Source organism: Cucurbita pepo, chromosome 5, assembly GCF_057944985.1.
Source record: "Cucurbita pepo subsp. pepo isolate OVF chromosome 5, ASM5794498v1, whole genome shotgun sequence".
In the NCBI taxonomy this organism is placed as follows: Eukaryota; Viridiplantae; Streptophyta; class Magnoliopsida; order Cucurbitales; family Cucurbitaceae; genus Cucurbita; species Cucurbita pepo.
The window spans coordinates 17,326,751-17,338,845 of record NC_141802.1 but is presented as its reverse complement, the minus strand read 5'-3'; the positions used below and the strand labels follow the sequence as shown (position 1 = coordinate 17,338,845).

At 37.2% G+C, this 12,095-nt stretch overlaps 1 protein-coding gene across 2 annotated transcripts; it reads right to left on the bottom strand.

The window, feature by feature from the left end:
* Nucleotides 1-662: 662 nt before the first annotated feature.
* On the bottom strand, nt 663-11,185 carry LOC111795434 (RNA recognition motif (RRM)-containing protein). 2 transcript variants are annotated; one of them, XM_087124049.1, is made up of 5 exons: nt 10,880-11,185; nt 10,297-10,695; nt 9,833-10,156; nt 3,371-4,506; nt 663-2,267 (listed from the first exon to the last, which is right to left on the bottom strand). In XM_087124049.1, the coding sequence occupies exons 2-5, from the start codon at nt 10,297-10,299 to the stop codon at nt 1,025-1,027; spliced, it is 2,706 nt and encodes a 901-aa protein (XP_086980175.1). In that variant the 5' UTR covers nt 10,300-10,695; nt 10,880-11,185; the 3' UTR covers nt 663-1,024. The 2 variants fall into 2 exon arrangements, with proteins under 2 accessions (XP_086980175.1, XP_023533633.2); XM_023677865.2 differs by having other exon boundaries at nt 10,297-11,185.
* Between the last annotated feature and the right edge of the window lie 910 nt (nt 11,186-12,095).

Here is a 12,095-nt window from a genome sequence, read left to right as displayed (position 1 = left end):
GCTTGGGGAGAGGAGTGAATTCTATATGGATTGTGGATTGTCACAATGAGATTGTGCCCTAAGAAAGTCATTGAAAATGAGGTCTAATTTAAGTAGGGGAAAATGTCACAACCATATTATGAACAGAGTAGGTTGTGACCCTTACGTTGAGTCGAACAAAGCGATGACCCTCACGTTGAGTCGAACAAAGCGAGGACCCTCACATTGAGTCAAACAAAACGACGACCCTCAAGAGACGCCCATTCAACTACGCAAGGGCCAATATAGAAGGATATCATGATACAGTTGAAGAAGATGTGTATTATCCAACACACTATATAACATATGCATTGAAGAGGAAATGAGGCATAAGCAAGATATGGATAACGAGTAGACACGAGCATCACAAATAGACTTGTTGAAGGGCCCAGCAGAGTCTCAAGTCTTAATCTCGAAAGTTGGGGTTCCAAAGGAAATTTGGACTTGACGACGAGTCACCAACCCAAAATTTTGGACTAGTCTAAAAGAATTTTTCAACTCAACTCAACTCAACTCAACCTACTACATACTCTGAGTACTCGTCGGGCTCAAGATGATTATTATTACTTCGAAATTCCAATTCTCCCTCGAACTTCCACTTCTCATCTATTAACTGTGGCAATCTTGGCATGGATTCCAGCAGAAGCAAGGAAATGGAACTCTTATCCCAAGTAGTAATAACTAAGGTACAACAAGATAAGGACCAACAAAATGTCAAGACTTGAAACCAAAACGGCATTACTACCACAAATGGCTCCTGTTTCTAATAGCATTAAAGCAGTAGCAGCTGTGGATACTAACTAGCTAGCTAATCAACATCTTATAAACAGGCTTAATAAAAGGACTTGTTACTTAGGGTAACAAATATTACTTCTGGCAAGTGGCCGATGATGCTTATCTCTCCCTTAGAATCTGTTAATTTCTTCACACCATCTGTAGGATGGCTATCCATCCCATACTTGCTGAACTCCATATTAGTTTGTTTTACACGATCAAACGAGCCAGATCAACTTCCTTTTCCTTGATGAATTTGCTGGAGAAGAGCAGCTGCAAGCTGAAGCGTCGCTTGCAGGCGTTTCTGTGGATCTGGTTCTGATTCTCCACCTACATCAGAGTTTTGAACCTGTTGATTATTGCCTAAAGCCCCTGTTGTCTGAATCTCTCTTTGCCCAGCTGGCACGTTCGACATCTGATTCGACATCTGGTGTTGTTGTACATGATGCATCTGTGGAACTTGAACAAACTGAGATGTCTGAGGCTCAGAGTTCATCAGATTATTCTGAAAAGAACCATTTTGGGACCTTCCCAATTGTACAACAGATTCATTCACCTGGTTTCGCTGCCTTAATTCTTCATGCAATGCTGCATTCGGCGTGCTCCCCGACTGCCTTTGATGTCCAAGGAGAGAGGATGCTAATTGCGCCAGTTGGTCGGGCGGTAGGGAGGAAAGAGTAGTTGCTAAAGAAGCTGCTGGTTTTGTTTCTTGTTGAGTTGTAACACTAGAAATCCCAACTGCGTAATTACTGTACCCTGTTTCCTGAATTTCCCTTGGAATGAACAAAGGGCGTTCCTGAATAACAGGATCCTTGTTGGAAGCTTGTGACTGAAAATTTCGAAAATCGACCATTGAATTCTGTAGATGGTGAGAAGACGAGCTCGGTCCCATGGCATTTAGCTGTTCTTGAATTGGATAATCAGGCCTGCACTCAACATATGGGTCAGACAAATTTCCAACATGTGATGAACCATGAAATAACACAGGAGAAGCAGAAGTAGCAACGTTCCTGGGGAATGATGCATTATTGATTCCTGATTTACTGAGATCAGATAAAGATGGTGGTATTGGGGTAAAAACAGCTGGAGACGGCGGTAATTTTGTATATGATGTTTCACTATGTAAAGGTAAAAAATTTGTGTCTTTTGTTTCGTTTTGATAAGGTGGAGGCCTTGCACTGGTACCAGGACGCTCTAACCTCAGAATTACCCCTGAAATGCTCAATTTACCTGGTACTTTGAGCACTTTTTCTGAGAACTCAGATGGTGGTACAAGAAACAAGGTGGTTCTGTCATCCAACTTCGAAACAGCCGCTCGTTGCTTTTCACCGAGATAGTTCATGAATTCATTGTAGAACACGATATCAGAATCGCTTTCAGGTACAAAGAAAACAACCCAAGCACTAGCTGCTTCATAGTAATGCTTTGAAAGCATGTCTAAACCAGTTCTTGCCGTACAGTCTAAGAACTCTGGCCTGCAGAATACGAGTTCAGTTTCACCAGTGATCTATATGGGTTTTAATAGAACTTTTTTAGAAGGCGAGAGAAAGTTTTCCCTTCCAATCATTCGCACACAATTTACAATGAACAATCCAGAATTCCATGAAACTTAAAGAGAGGACAAGAACCAAATACCAGCAGAACCAAATCTGATAGCATAAAACTGAAGGAAATTTTTGAAAGAAATCATCAGAATACTTTTTTTGAAGAAGAAAATCTTCTGAAAAGTTTCCTCTTGTCAGTGAGAAAAAACTTGGAGACTTCAAAACTACAACTACCGTGAAAGGACAAATTATTGCAAGGTAATTAAATCATTTAACCAGATCTTCACTAATAATAGAGGCCAGAATAACAAAAATTAACAGTTTCCTACATGCTTCATCTCCCAGCTCAAATAAAGCATTTTTTAAAGTCAAATGAAACATTAAAACCTGTCTCAAACAAAAATATCATAAACAGAAAGAAAATGAAATCTTCCATTGCCATGTCACTCCCTAAATATACCTTTCATGGAAAAACAACACTGCCCGATGAAAAGCAAAATTAAGATAGGATTAAAGTGGAAAGAAGTGCATCAAGTTACAGGAAGAGGAAGGGATGTGGATCAAATTCTTGTTAATGGCCTTGAGGTTAAATGAGAACAGGTAAAATCAGCATTATAATTTTTTCAGCACTTGATTAAAAATGATTTTAATGGGAACAAAAATTAACAGTTTCCTACATGCTTCATCTCCCAGCTCAAATAAAGCATTTTTTAAAGTCAAATGAAACATTAAAACCTGTCTCAAACAAAAATATCATAAACAGAAAGAAAATGAAATCTTCCATTGCCATGTCACTCCCTAAATATACCTTTCATGGAAAAACAACACTGCCCGATGAAAAGCAAAATTAAGATAGGATTAAAGTGGAAAGAAGTGCATCAAGTTACAGGAAGAGGAAGGGATGTGGATCAAATTCTTGTTAATGGCCTTGAGGTTAAATGAGAACAGGTAAAATCAGCATTATAATTTTTTCAGCACTTGATTAAAAATGATTTTAATGGGAACAAAAATTAAAAGGAATATCAAATACTTACAAAAGCATATCCAGAACCTTTCCCACAGGAAAACAACGGGCACGACAAACAGGTGTTCCTCCCTTTGCAATAGTTCCTTCCCATTTCCACTCTTTTATAGACGACTGTTCTGGATCAGGTGAGAGCCTTTTCCTTGCAACAGCATTCGATGGCAGAGAATCAGGACCCTGAAAATTATCATACGGTTCCCTCCAGTGTTCACTCTTTTCTCCATAAAGGTCAGGCATTGTCATAGGCTGATCAGGCTGTTTATACCCCAGAGGCGGCCCAGACTTCATCTTATGATCAAAGGCCTCTGATCGGGGAAAATCAGGGTATAACTTTGGAATAATACGTTTATCTTGTTCCAAATCAGATATAGGATACTCAGGGAGCTCTTTATCCTGGGGAAAGGGTCCAGTCTTCAATTTCTTGGACCCGGGATATACGTTCGTATCCTCTGGCAAGTCCCATGGATCGTCATAAAATGGACTAGGTTGAGAAAATCTTTGAGGGAAGTTATTTAAATGAAGACCTCTCTCTTTTGTCGGGCTACCATAATGTTCATACCTATCTTCGGATGGACCTAATTTGGATGAGAATTCTCCAGACCTCTTCATTTCAAATGCATTGTTTCCACTGGTCAATAAATTGCTTTTCCTATTAAAACCACGGGAATCAAATTCTCCAGAATCGAAGTTTGAGAAAAGGTGAGGAGATCTTGGAGAAAGAGGTACATTCATTGTGTTCCTTCCACTGTTTGATGATCCAGAATCACTTTTTGCAAAACAAATATGTACTCGGGGATTTCCAAATAGTTTCCCCTGTAGTGTTTCTTTCGCCCTCCAAGCTGATGTCACACCCCGAAAACGAACAAAAGCATACGTCCGACCAGGGAACGTTGTAATCTTATCAATTTCCCCAAATGGTGAAAAGGCCCTCCTTAATATCACTTCATCCACTTTTAACAAAGCTGGAAATCCTATCCATAACACTTCACTAGGCTCTGCATTTTTATCATTCATTTTGGACTTTTCAGGATAAAATTCGTCAGGACTAGCATGTCGTCCCTGTGAGAAGGAACCCTTCGCTCCAAGATATTTATCCTCTCGGTGTTGAGAATAGGCTTCATCACGTGATGATGCAGATGGCTTATCCTGAGAGTAAAATTCTTATTAATGGCACAACAGCCTATGACTGAATAAAATGCTCTGAATTTTAAATTTTCAAAGTTAATAAGAGAAAGGAAAAGAGCTAAGGATGACGAAGATAGGGAATGGAATTTTTTTTTTAGAAGAATAGGAAACAATAACTCTAAACCCCTTCGCCTTCACACACTCAGACACTTGATTGCTTTGGTTGTCTCCCATGTTGTGTTGTGAATAAGTGACAGTTTTTCTTTTCACAGTGAAATGGAAACGGAAACTGACTGAGAGATGCTTGTCATCTTATTATGCCAAAACCTTAAGCAAAAAGGAGAGGATTCATGAGTTTGAACCTTTAGAGAATGAGTCTCACTTAGAATCTAAAAAGAGAATGATCCTATTCACAGAACCAATACAAAATAGACACAAGACGGTTGAATGCTTTATGAACCTCACGAATGGTGGAAAATGGGTTGATCTTGATATAAAGTAAGAAGTGGTTCAAACATTAATACTCTATAACGGCTTTGAGGAACATTTCAATGTTCACTAGTAGTTTTCCCAGTCCACCATTGTAAAGAATATGATGACTAAACAAAAAATAACAAAGCCTCGAGTACTTCAGGAGTTTTCCCAGTTCCCACTATTCCGTGAGATTTATAGAGCTGCCAAAGATTATATATGGTGGAAATGATCCAACTTAGCAATCTCTGTACAAAACTAAAAAAAAGAAAAGAAAAGAAAAGATGTACACTATTTACATACATAGAGACACATACACAGCATTTCCTATGTGTATGAATAATCTATATCACTTTTTGATGTGTAAACGGAAAACTTCTCCAACCTTTTCAGTTGTTTGGAATGAGGAAAAGAGAGAGGACAGTTTGTCCCAACTTAAATCAAGTCAAACCAACAGAGATTACAAAAAGCTCTCCAATTGGCAGATACCAAAAAGGAATAGTTGCACAATCTAGCTACAAGGGAGAAGATTGTTTCCTCAATAATCTGTAAACCATTTTTAAACAAAAATCCTCTAACAAGCTTTTCCAAAAGGTAGCCATCACCACACAAAACCGAACCTTCATCAGCTCACATTCAACAAATTTTATAAATATAACTCTTGCTTCATTAATATTATTATTATTATGAGACATAAAATGCAATATTAAACCAACTCCCAAAACACACCCTAAAGCCATGAAAGGAGTCCCTATGTCAAAGGGGGATGAGTAGTCCCACAGAAGGCCTCCCTAAGCTAAAAAGAAGGAAGGGGTTTGTAAAAATTTGAGGCTGTATACTGGAGACAATCACAACGGCTCAGAAAAACAACCAAAAGGCCATAGGGACAAGGAGTCACGCAAAAGACCTCCAAACTAAGTTAAATAATTATCCAGTCTAACTATTTAATACCTAAATCAATGACCCAAACATGGGTTTGGAACCAACTCTTTATCGGTGTACCCTGTGCTCAACCCTTGGAATTACTATTCACGATGTTCAACTGATACACCTTTCATTCTCATAATGAAATCAGAGGTTGTCTGGAAACCACTGAGAAAATGAACAAGTACAGATACGTGTAACCAAACATTCATGTGGACCACAGACTTAATCAAGTACACCATACTAGCTGTTCAGGCTCAATATTATATGAGCTGGACTTGCACAAATCAGGCACGAAACGACCGCTCCTTTCACATAATGCAAGCCTCCTCAACCATAAGACTGTTGGTTTGGTGTGTGGTATCTATTGTATGACATGCTGACCATTTAACATTCTTGAGTTCTTTTCAAGTTTTGTGATTAATTGAGCATTAGACTTCTGTGTTTTTATAGTTAGGATAAAATGAGGATATTCTACATATCCTTTTGCCTCACTCCATTCTTCATCGAAGGCCATGCTTTCCTCAGCACTATAAACCCAGCCTACACGGAAATGTTTGCACCTAGATGCTACAAACAACCAAGGCAGTGAAAATGCATTAATTAGGAATATAAGCTATATAACTAGATAGTTTGCTCTGTATTCCTTTATACAACTTTATATATATATATATATATATATATAAAAGAGTTTATCATGTTTTGTTAACCAGAGATCTCAGTAAAATGTTTTAAAGTTCTCAATTAGAACTTAGAAGCTGCTTCTGATCAAGGGAAGTTACACATCCCTTACATTCTTTCATTCAATCTCATATATAAAGAAGTGTAAACAAACTAATACAGCTCAGGTATGATGCCAAACAATACTCTTCTCAACTCATGCATATTAGGTACATCACCAGTGCATCTCACAGGTTATATAAGATGTAAGTGTGTGTCCTTAGAATTGCTTTGAGCACAATATACTCACTTAGGCTCCACTGGAAAGTTTATGCACCATATAAAAGTATTTCTCCATTAAATTAGTGTGTTTATTTTAGTCTACCCGGTGAAAATAAGAGATTCCTCTGTGATGTTTAACAAGATTAAACATAAAATGCATTTCTCAATTACATTAGAATTTGACTGTGTTTATTGATGTCTACCTGGTGAGAATAAGAGAATCCTCTGTGCTGTTTAACAAGATTAGATGAATAGTGAAATGAATCTCCATTCCCTATTCAATTTCAATAATGTAACCTAGGGTTCTCAACATGTTTTGAGAATAGCCTCTGCCTTTTCAACATATTTTGAAGAGTCGCAACAATGGCACGTGGAAAGAGAAATTCACTCAAAATTGAATAGTCAGTGTCTATTTATTGATGGATATTGTGCATTCTTTGAATGTCTTTTTACTATTGGGTATTGATCACAGCATACAAAAATCAAAGCAGTAAAAAGTCTTATGAGCTACGTCTTATGAGTTTTGCTGCCTTATGTTACATTGAGTGATCATGTCAAATTGCGAACATTTAAATTATGCAAGGCTTCTATTCAATGATGAGAAGCTGCAAACAATGGACATTATCCACTAGAAGAAAAAGTAAGCTTCAACAATAATTTCAATTTTCCACTGTAATACCACCATTTTTCCCATGCTAAAACCTGTTTCATTGTTATTTGCTACACTGAAACCTAAAGATGCATCAGAAGAAAAATAATAGAGCAGCACTAACTAGGTAAAGAGGAAAAAGGACGATGAGAAAAAGAACTCAAATATAAACTCTCCATTGCTTACATGAAGTTGAACCCAAGTAGTTCTATGACAAACTCTTGATGTATGGCCATCTTTAGAGGTATTTTATACATATTGCTTAGCTGAGAGTGTTAACTTTTGTTGCATCAGAAATATCCTCCCATATGATGATGGAAGATATGGTCGGCTTCCATTACCATCTATAACTTTGTTCATTGCAGAATTTACATCATCAGATTATCCCAATATATCCATTTTCATTAGGTGAAGCATAGTGCAGCAAAGTTAGAGATCATGGATACTTATAAGTTGGTCAAGATAGTTTCCTTTCATCTATGACCTTCTCCGTGAGTGGTACTATTTTCATTAGGTGAAATAAGTATAGTGCAGCGAAGTTAGAGATTATGGATAATTATAAGTTGGTCAAGATAGTTTCCTTTCATCTATGACCTTCTCCCTGAGTGGTACCATTTTCATTAGGTGAAATAAGTATAGTGCAGCGAAGTTAGAGATTATGAATAATTATAAGTTGGTCAAGATAGTTTCCTTTCATCTATGACCTTCTCCCTGAGTGGTACCATTTTCATTAGGTGAAATAAGCATAGTGCAGCAAAGTTAGAGATTATGGATAATTATAAGTTGGTCAAGATAGTTTCCTTTCATCTATGACCTTCCTCCTGAGTGGTACCATTTTCATTAGGTGAAATATGTATAGGGCAGCAAAGTTAGAGATGATGGATACTTATAAGTTGGTCAAGATATTTTCCTTTCATCCATGACCTTCTCCCTGAGTGGTACCAATACATTCCATAACTCATAGTCAAGTAACATTGAGGTTTCTATAATAAGGGGGATCATACCATACTTGAAAGTTTAAATTGGAGTTTTGATATGAAGTGCCTGCCTAATTGTTGGTATATCATGAAGACCTTCAGTACAACCTAGCAGTATCTGAAACTTTTTTAGAGATCCTTCCTTCAAGAACAAACTCCAATCTTCCATATGGCACGCAGTTCTACCATTTAATTGATATAAACATGCACAGAAGCAAACACACACACTTCAATGATACACTATGAGGCAACCCTCTACAACCATGCAAATCTGGTTTGAACTGTCTCAACGGTTGATTAAGTAGATGCTTATGCTGATTTTATGTGAAAGAAGATGAAGTACATTTCTTTCTTTGGACATTAACTCATAAAATTAATAACTTTTTGCATTGTAAATAGTTGAAAGGGTTGTTTCTGGAACTGCAAAAACCCTGTGTAAGTAGCATCATTGGTCTACTTGAGATTTATCAATTTAACAATAGCCTTCGACATAAGGGAATGACAAGTAATTACCATGCCTTAATTTTCGAGATTGACAAGTCATTGATATTTATTATTACACCTGTGAAGCATGTCTAACCCTTTAGTTTAGGATGTGTGAAGGAGGATTGATTAGATCGCAATGACATGAAATGATCACTAAAAGAATGTGCAAGATCCAGGACTTAAAGGATTGTTCAACTACAAATGTACGTCTATTTTTTGTAGCTAATATAAATCATAAGCTCCTTGATCGTAAGCTGTCACATCCCATGTTATTGAAACCACACTTCAAGTGTTTCTATCTTTTCTAACCATACATAAATCAAACTACTCCTTGGCCTAGCCTTTTCTTCTTCTTTTTTACCTGGGGGTATTAAATTAAGCATGTTTGTGATGAAATTGTTGCGTTTGTTGAGTATTCGTCCTTTTGATTGAAGAATGTAATACCACTTGACTTGTATTTTATCATAGTCCTTATGGGTCAACTGAGATTCATAGAAACTGTCAAGGCAGACGAGTGGAAGGCATTACGTATGACCTCGAGCAGATTTCCATTAACATTTTCGGTAATACCAGTTAAGACCTGATTGAACTATATAAACCATTAGAACTTTGCTATTGTTATACTGAGAACTCTGGAGAAGTGGTTAAATTCATGTAGTTCAGTGAGTTTTGGGTTGACTTAGAGCCAAGAATATCAGTGGAGGTCAGCATTGTCTTGAACGGAGTTACGAGAGCACTTGGATTAAGAGTATACAAGTGATTTGAATGGAGTGATCATTTCTCTTACTGTAGTTATTTTCCAAAAGGAAGTTTTATATTTTATCAAAGACGTACAAAAAGGAAACATGGAGAGAATTTGAAGAAAATAACAGATAGAGGAAGTTCGGGCAAGACTAACCGCCTTGGCAAACTCAATTCTAAGGGGATTCCCAGCAAGAGCAAAACCTTGAAGCTCTCTCATGGCTGCAATTGCATCTTCATCCCTTCTGAAATTGATGAAAGCATAGCTACGACTGGGCTGGAAAGCAATACTGTCAAGCTCTCCAAACTGTGAAAAACAGCGGTTGATATCCCGCTCCACCACAACATGAGACAAATTGCCGATCCAGAGATGTCTCGACGGAGGATTACTGCTATTGCTATGCCCAGACTGCGACTTCTCGTCATATCTCGACGAATAATCTTTCCGGTATCGATCCCTTCCCCCATCAGCCCGCCCCGACTAACCATAAAAGAAAACCAGAAATCAAATCAGAGAAACAATCCCATTATCGAACACACATAAAGGCAATAATCAGAAAGAAGATGGCTTGAAGAACTCAACTAATACTAAGAGGTCAAAAAGAAACGAAAGAAACTCACCATTTCAACGTTGGTTTCTGAATTCCAAGCAGAAAACAGCAAGAATCCGCAGGGATATTCAGAATCGCCCAAAAGAAATTGAATGAAACTTGAAAGTAGTAATATCAAACAAAAATTCACTCGAAGTGGAACTCCGTTTCAATTCATAAACAAAATCGAGAGAATAGCAGCTTACAAAGCCCTTGAAGGCTGAGTTTCTTCATCAATGCTCGCTCGAGCAAAATCTCGTCTTCGTCGTCGTTAGGGTTCATAATTCAGAATCTTTTATTACAATCCACTATTTATTTATTTATTTATTTATTTATTTATTTTGCAGTCGCTTTGAACGTGGAATTTTCTTGTCCAATGGTAGTGCCAGCTCAGCCACAATGAAAATGTGGAATTTTCGTCTTCATTTATCTAGTTGGCAATTGGAATAGATTAAGGGTAAATTAAATTAATTACTTTAATAATACGGATTGCTATTAACAATATAATTTAGTAAGTGAATGGGGGCATAATGGTAATTTAAACCACAAACCTCTCGGAATCAGTAGACAATTCTTAATCCTCCAAAAAAAAAAAAATATATGTAGATCAATACATCAGAAAACGGCATCACGCTCAAGAGATCGATTCATCCCAAGACCAATACTTGCCTTAAACCCCGTAAACGGGAGAACAAGGAGGAGCATTTTGAATTTCTTCTCGTGAAAGGGAAAATACTCATTTCTGAAGCGGTCAAAGGCGGAAGTGGCGAATAGCTTCTATCGAGTTCCCTAGCACGTAGCTTGGTACCTCAACTCTTTTCGGCTCACGTGACGTTGGATGCTTCTGATCAATATGAAGAGGAGGAAAAAAGTTTATGTCTAGAATTGGGATATCTCGAAAGAGGGTAAATAGGTATAGGGTTCAACGGCATCATACGAGACAATGGGAGGGTTATGTACCTCCTTTAGATATCTCGAGCCCCGTGCTCTTAATGTCGAGCTAGAACAGGAGCTACCATAGAATCTATCATCACACATGAGTACCTTGCCTTCTAATAAAAGCGACCACTAATTGGCATTAATGCTATTTGGGACCATCAATAAAATAAAACATATTATTATTATTACTATTTTTTATAACAAATATTGATGATGGTTCACTAAATGTGTCTATGATAATAATTCTCCATCACATGTTTTTTAAAGATACTTTTCCTCTTTTATTTTTCTTATATTTTTTAAATATACCTTTAAAATAATGAAATGTTTAATATTTGTCGTAAATACTAATAAAAATACAAGGACATGTTATTTGGTTTACCTAAAAAAATAATATCAATTCGAGTATAACTTAATAGATAAGATATCAGTTATCATTTTAATGAGGCAATAGTTTGTAGAAAGAAAAAAGAAATATATATATATATATGTCTGTCCTGTTCAAGCAGGTATTGTCCTGTATTGTCATGTCCCATTGTTCAAGCAGGTATTGTCCTGTATTGTCATGTCCCATTGTCCGTTCAAGCAAGTATTGTACTGTCCCAGATATTGTCCTGTTCAAGCAAGTATTGTCGTTGTCCTGTTCAAGCAGATATTGTCATGTCCCATTGTCCGTTCAAGCAAGTATTGTCCTGTTCAAGCAGGTATTGTCGGTGTCCTGTTCAAGCAGATATTGTCATGTCCCATTGTCCGTTCAAGCAAGTATTGCAAGTATTGTTCTGTCCTAGATGTTTTCCTATTCAAGCAGATATTGTCCTGTTCAAGCAGATATTGTCGGGCTTTCCTTTCCAAGCAGAGATTCTTTCAGGGCTTCCCCTCAAGATTTTAAAA

Excerpts from the sequence above, each read along its gene's own strand:
- LOC111795434 (XM_023677865.2), bottom strand. Across the intron at positions 4,507-9,832 it reads GAATTGAGTTTGCCAAGGCG|GATAAGCCATCTGCATCATC; the intron begins GTTAGTCTTGCC and ends TTTTACTCTCAG. Across the intron at positions 2,268-3,370 it reads AAGGTTCTGGATATGCTTTT|GCCAGAGTTCTTAGACTGTA; the intron begins GTAAGTATTTGA and ends CGTATTCTGCAG.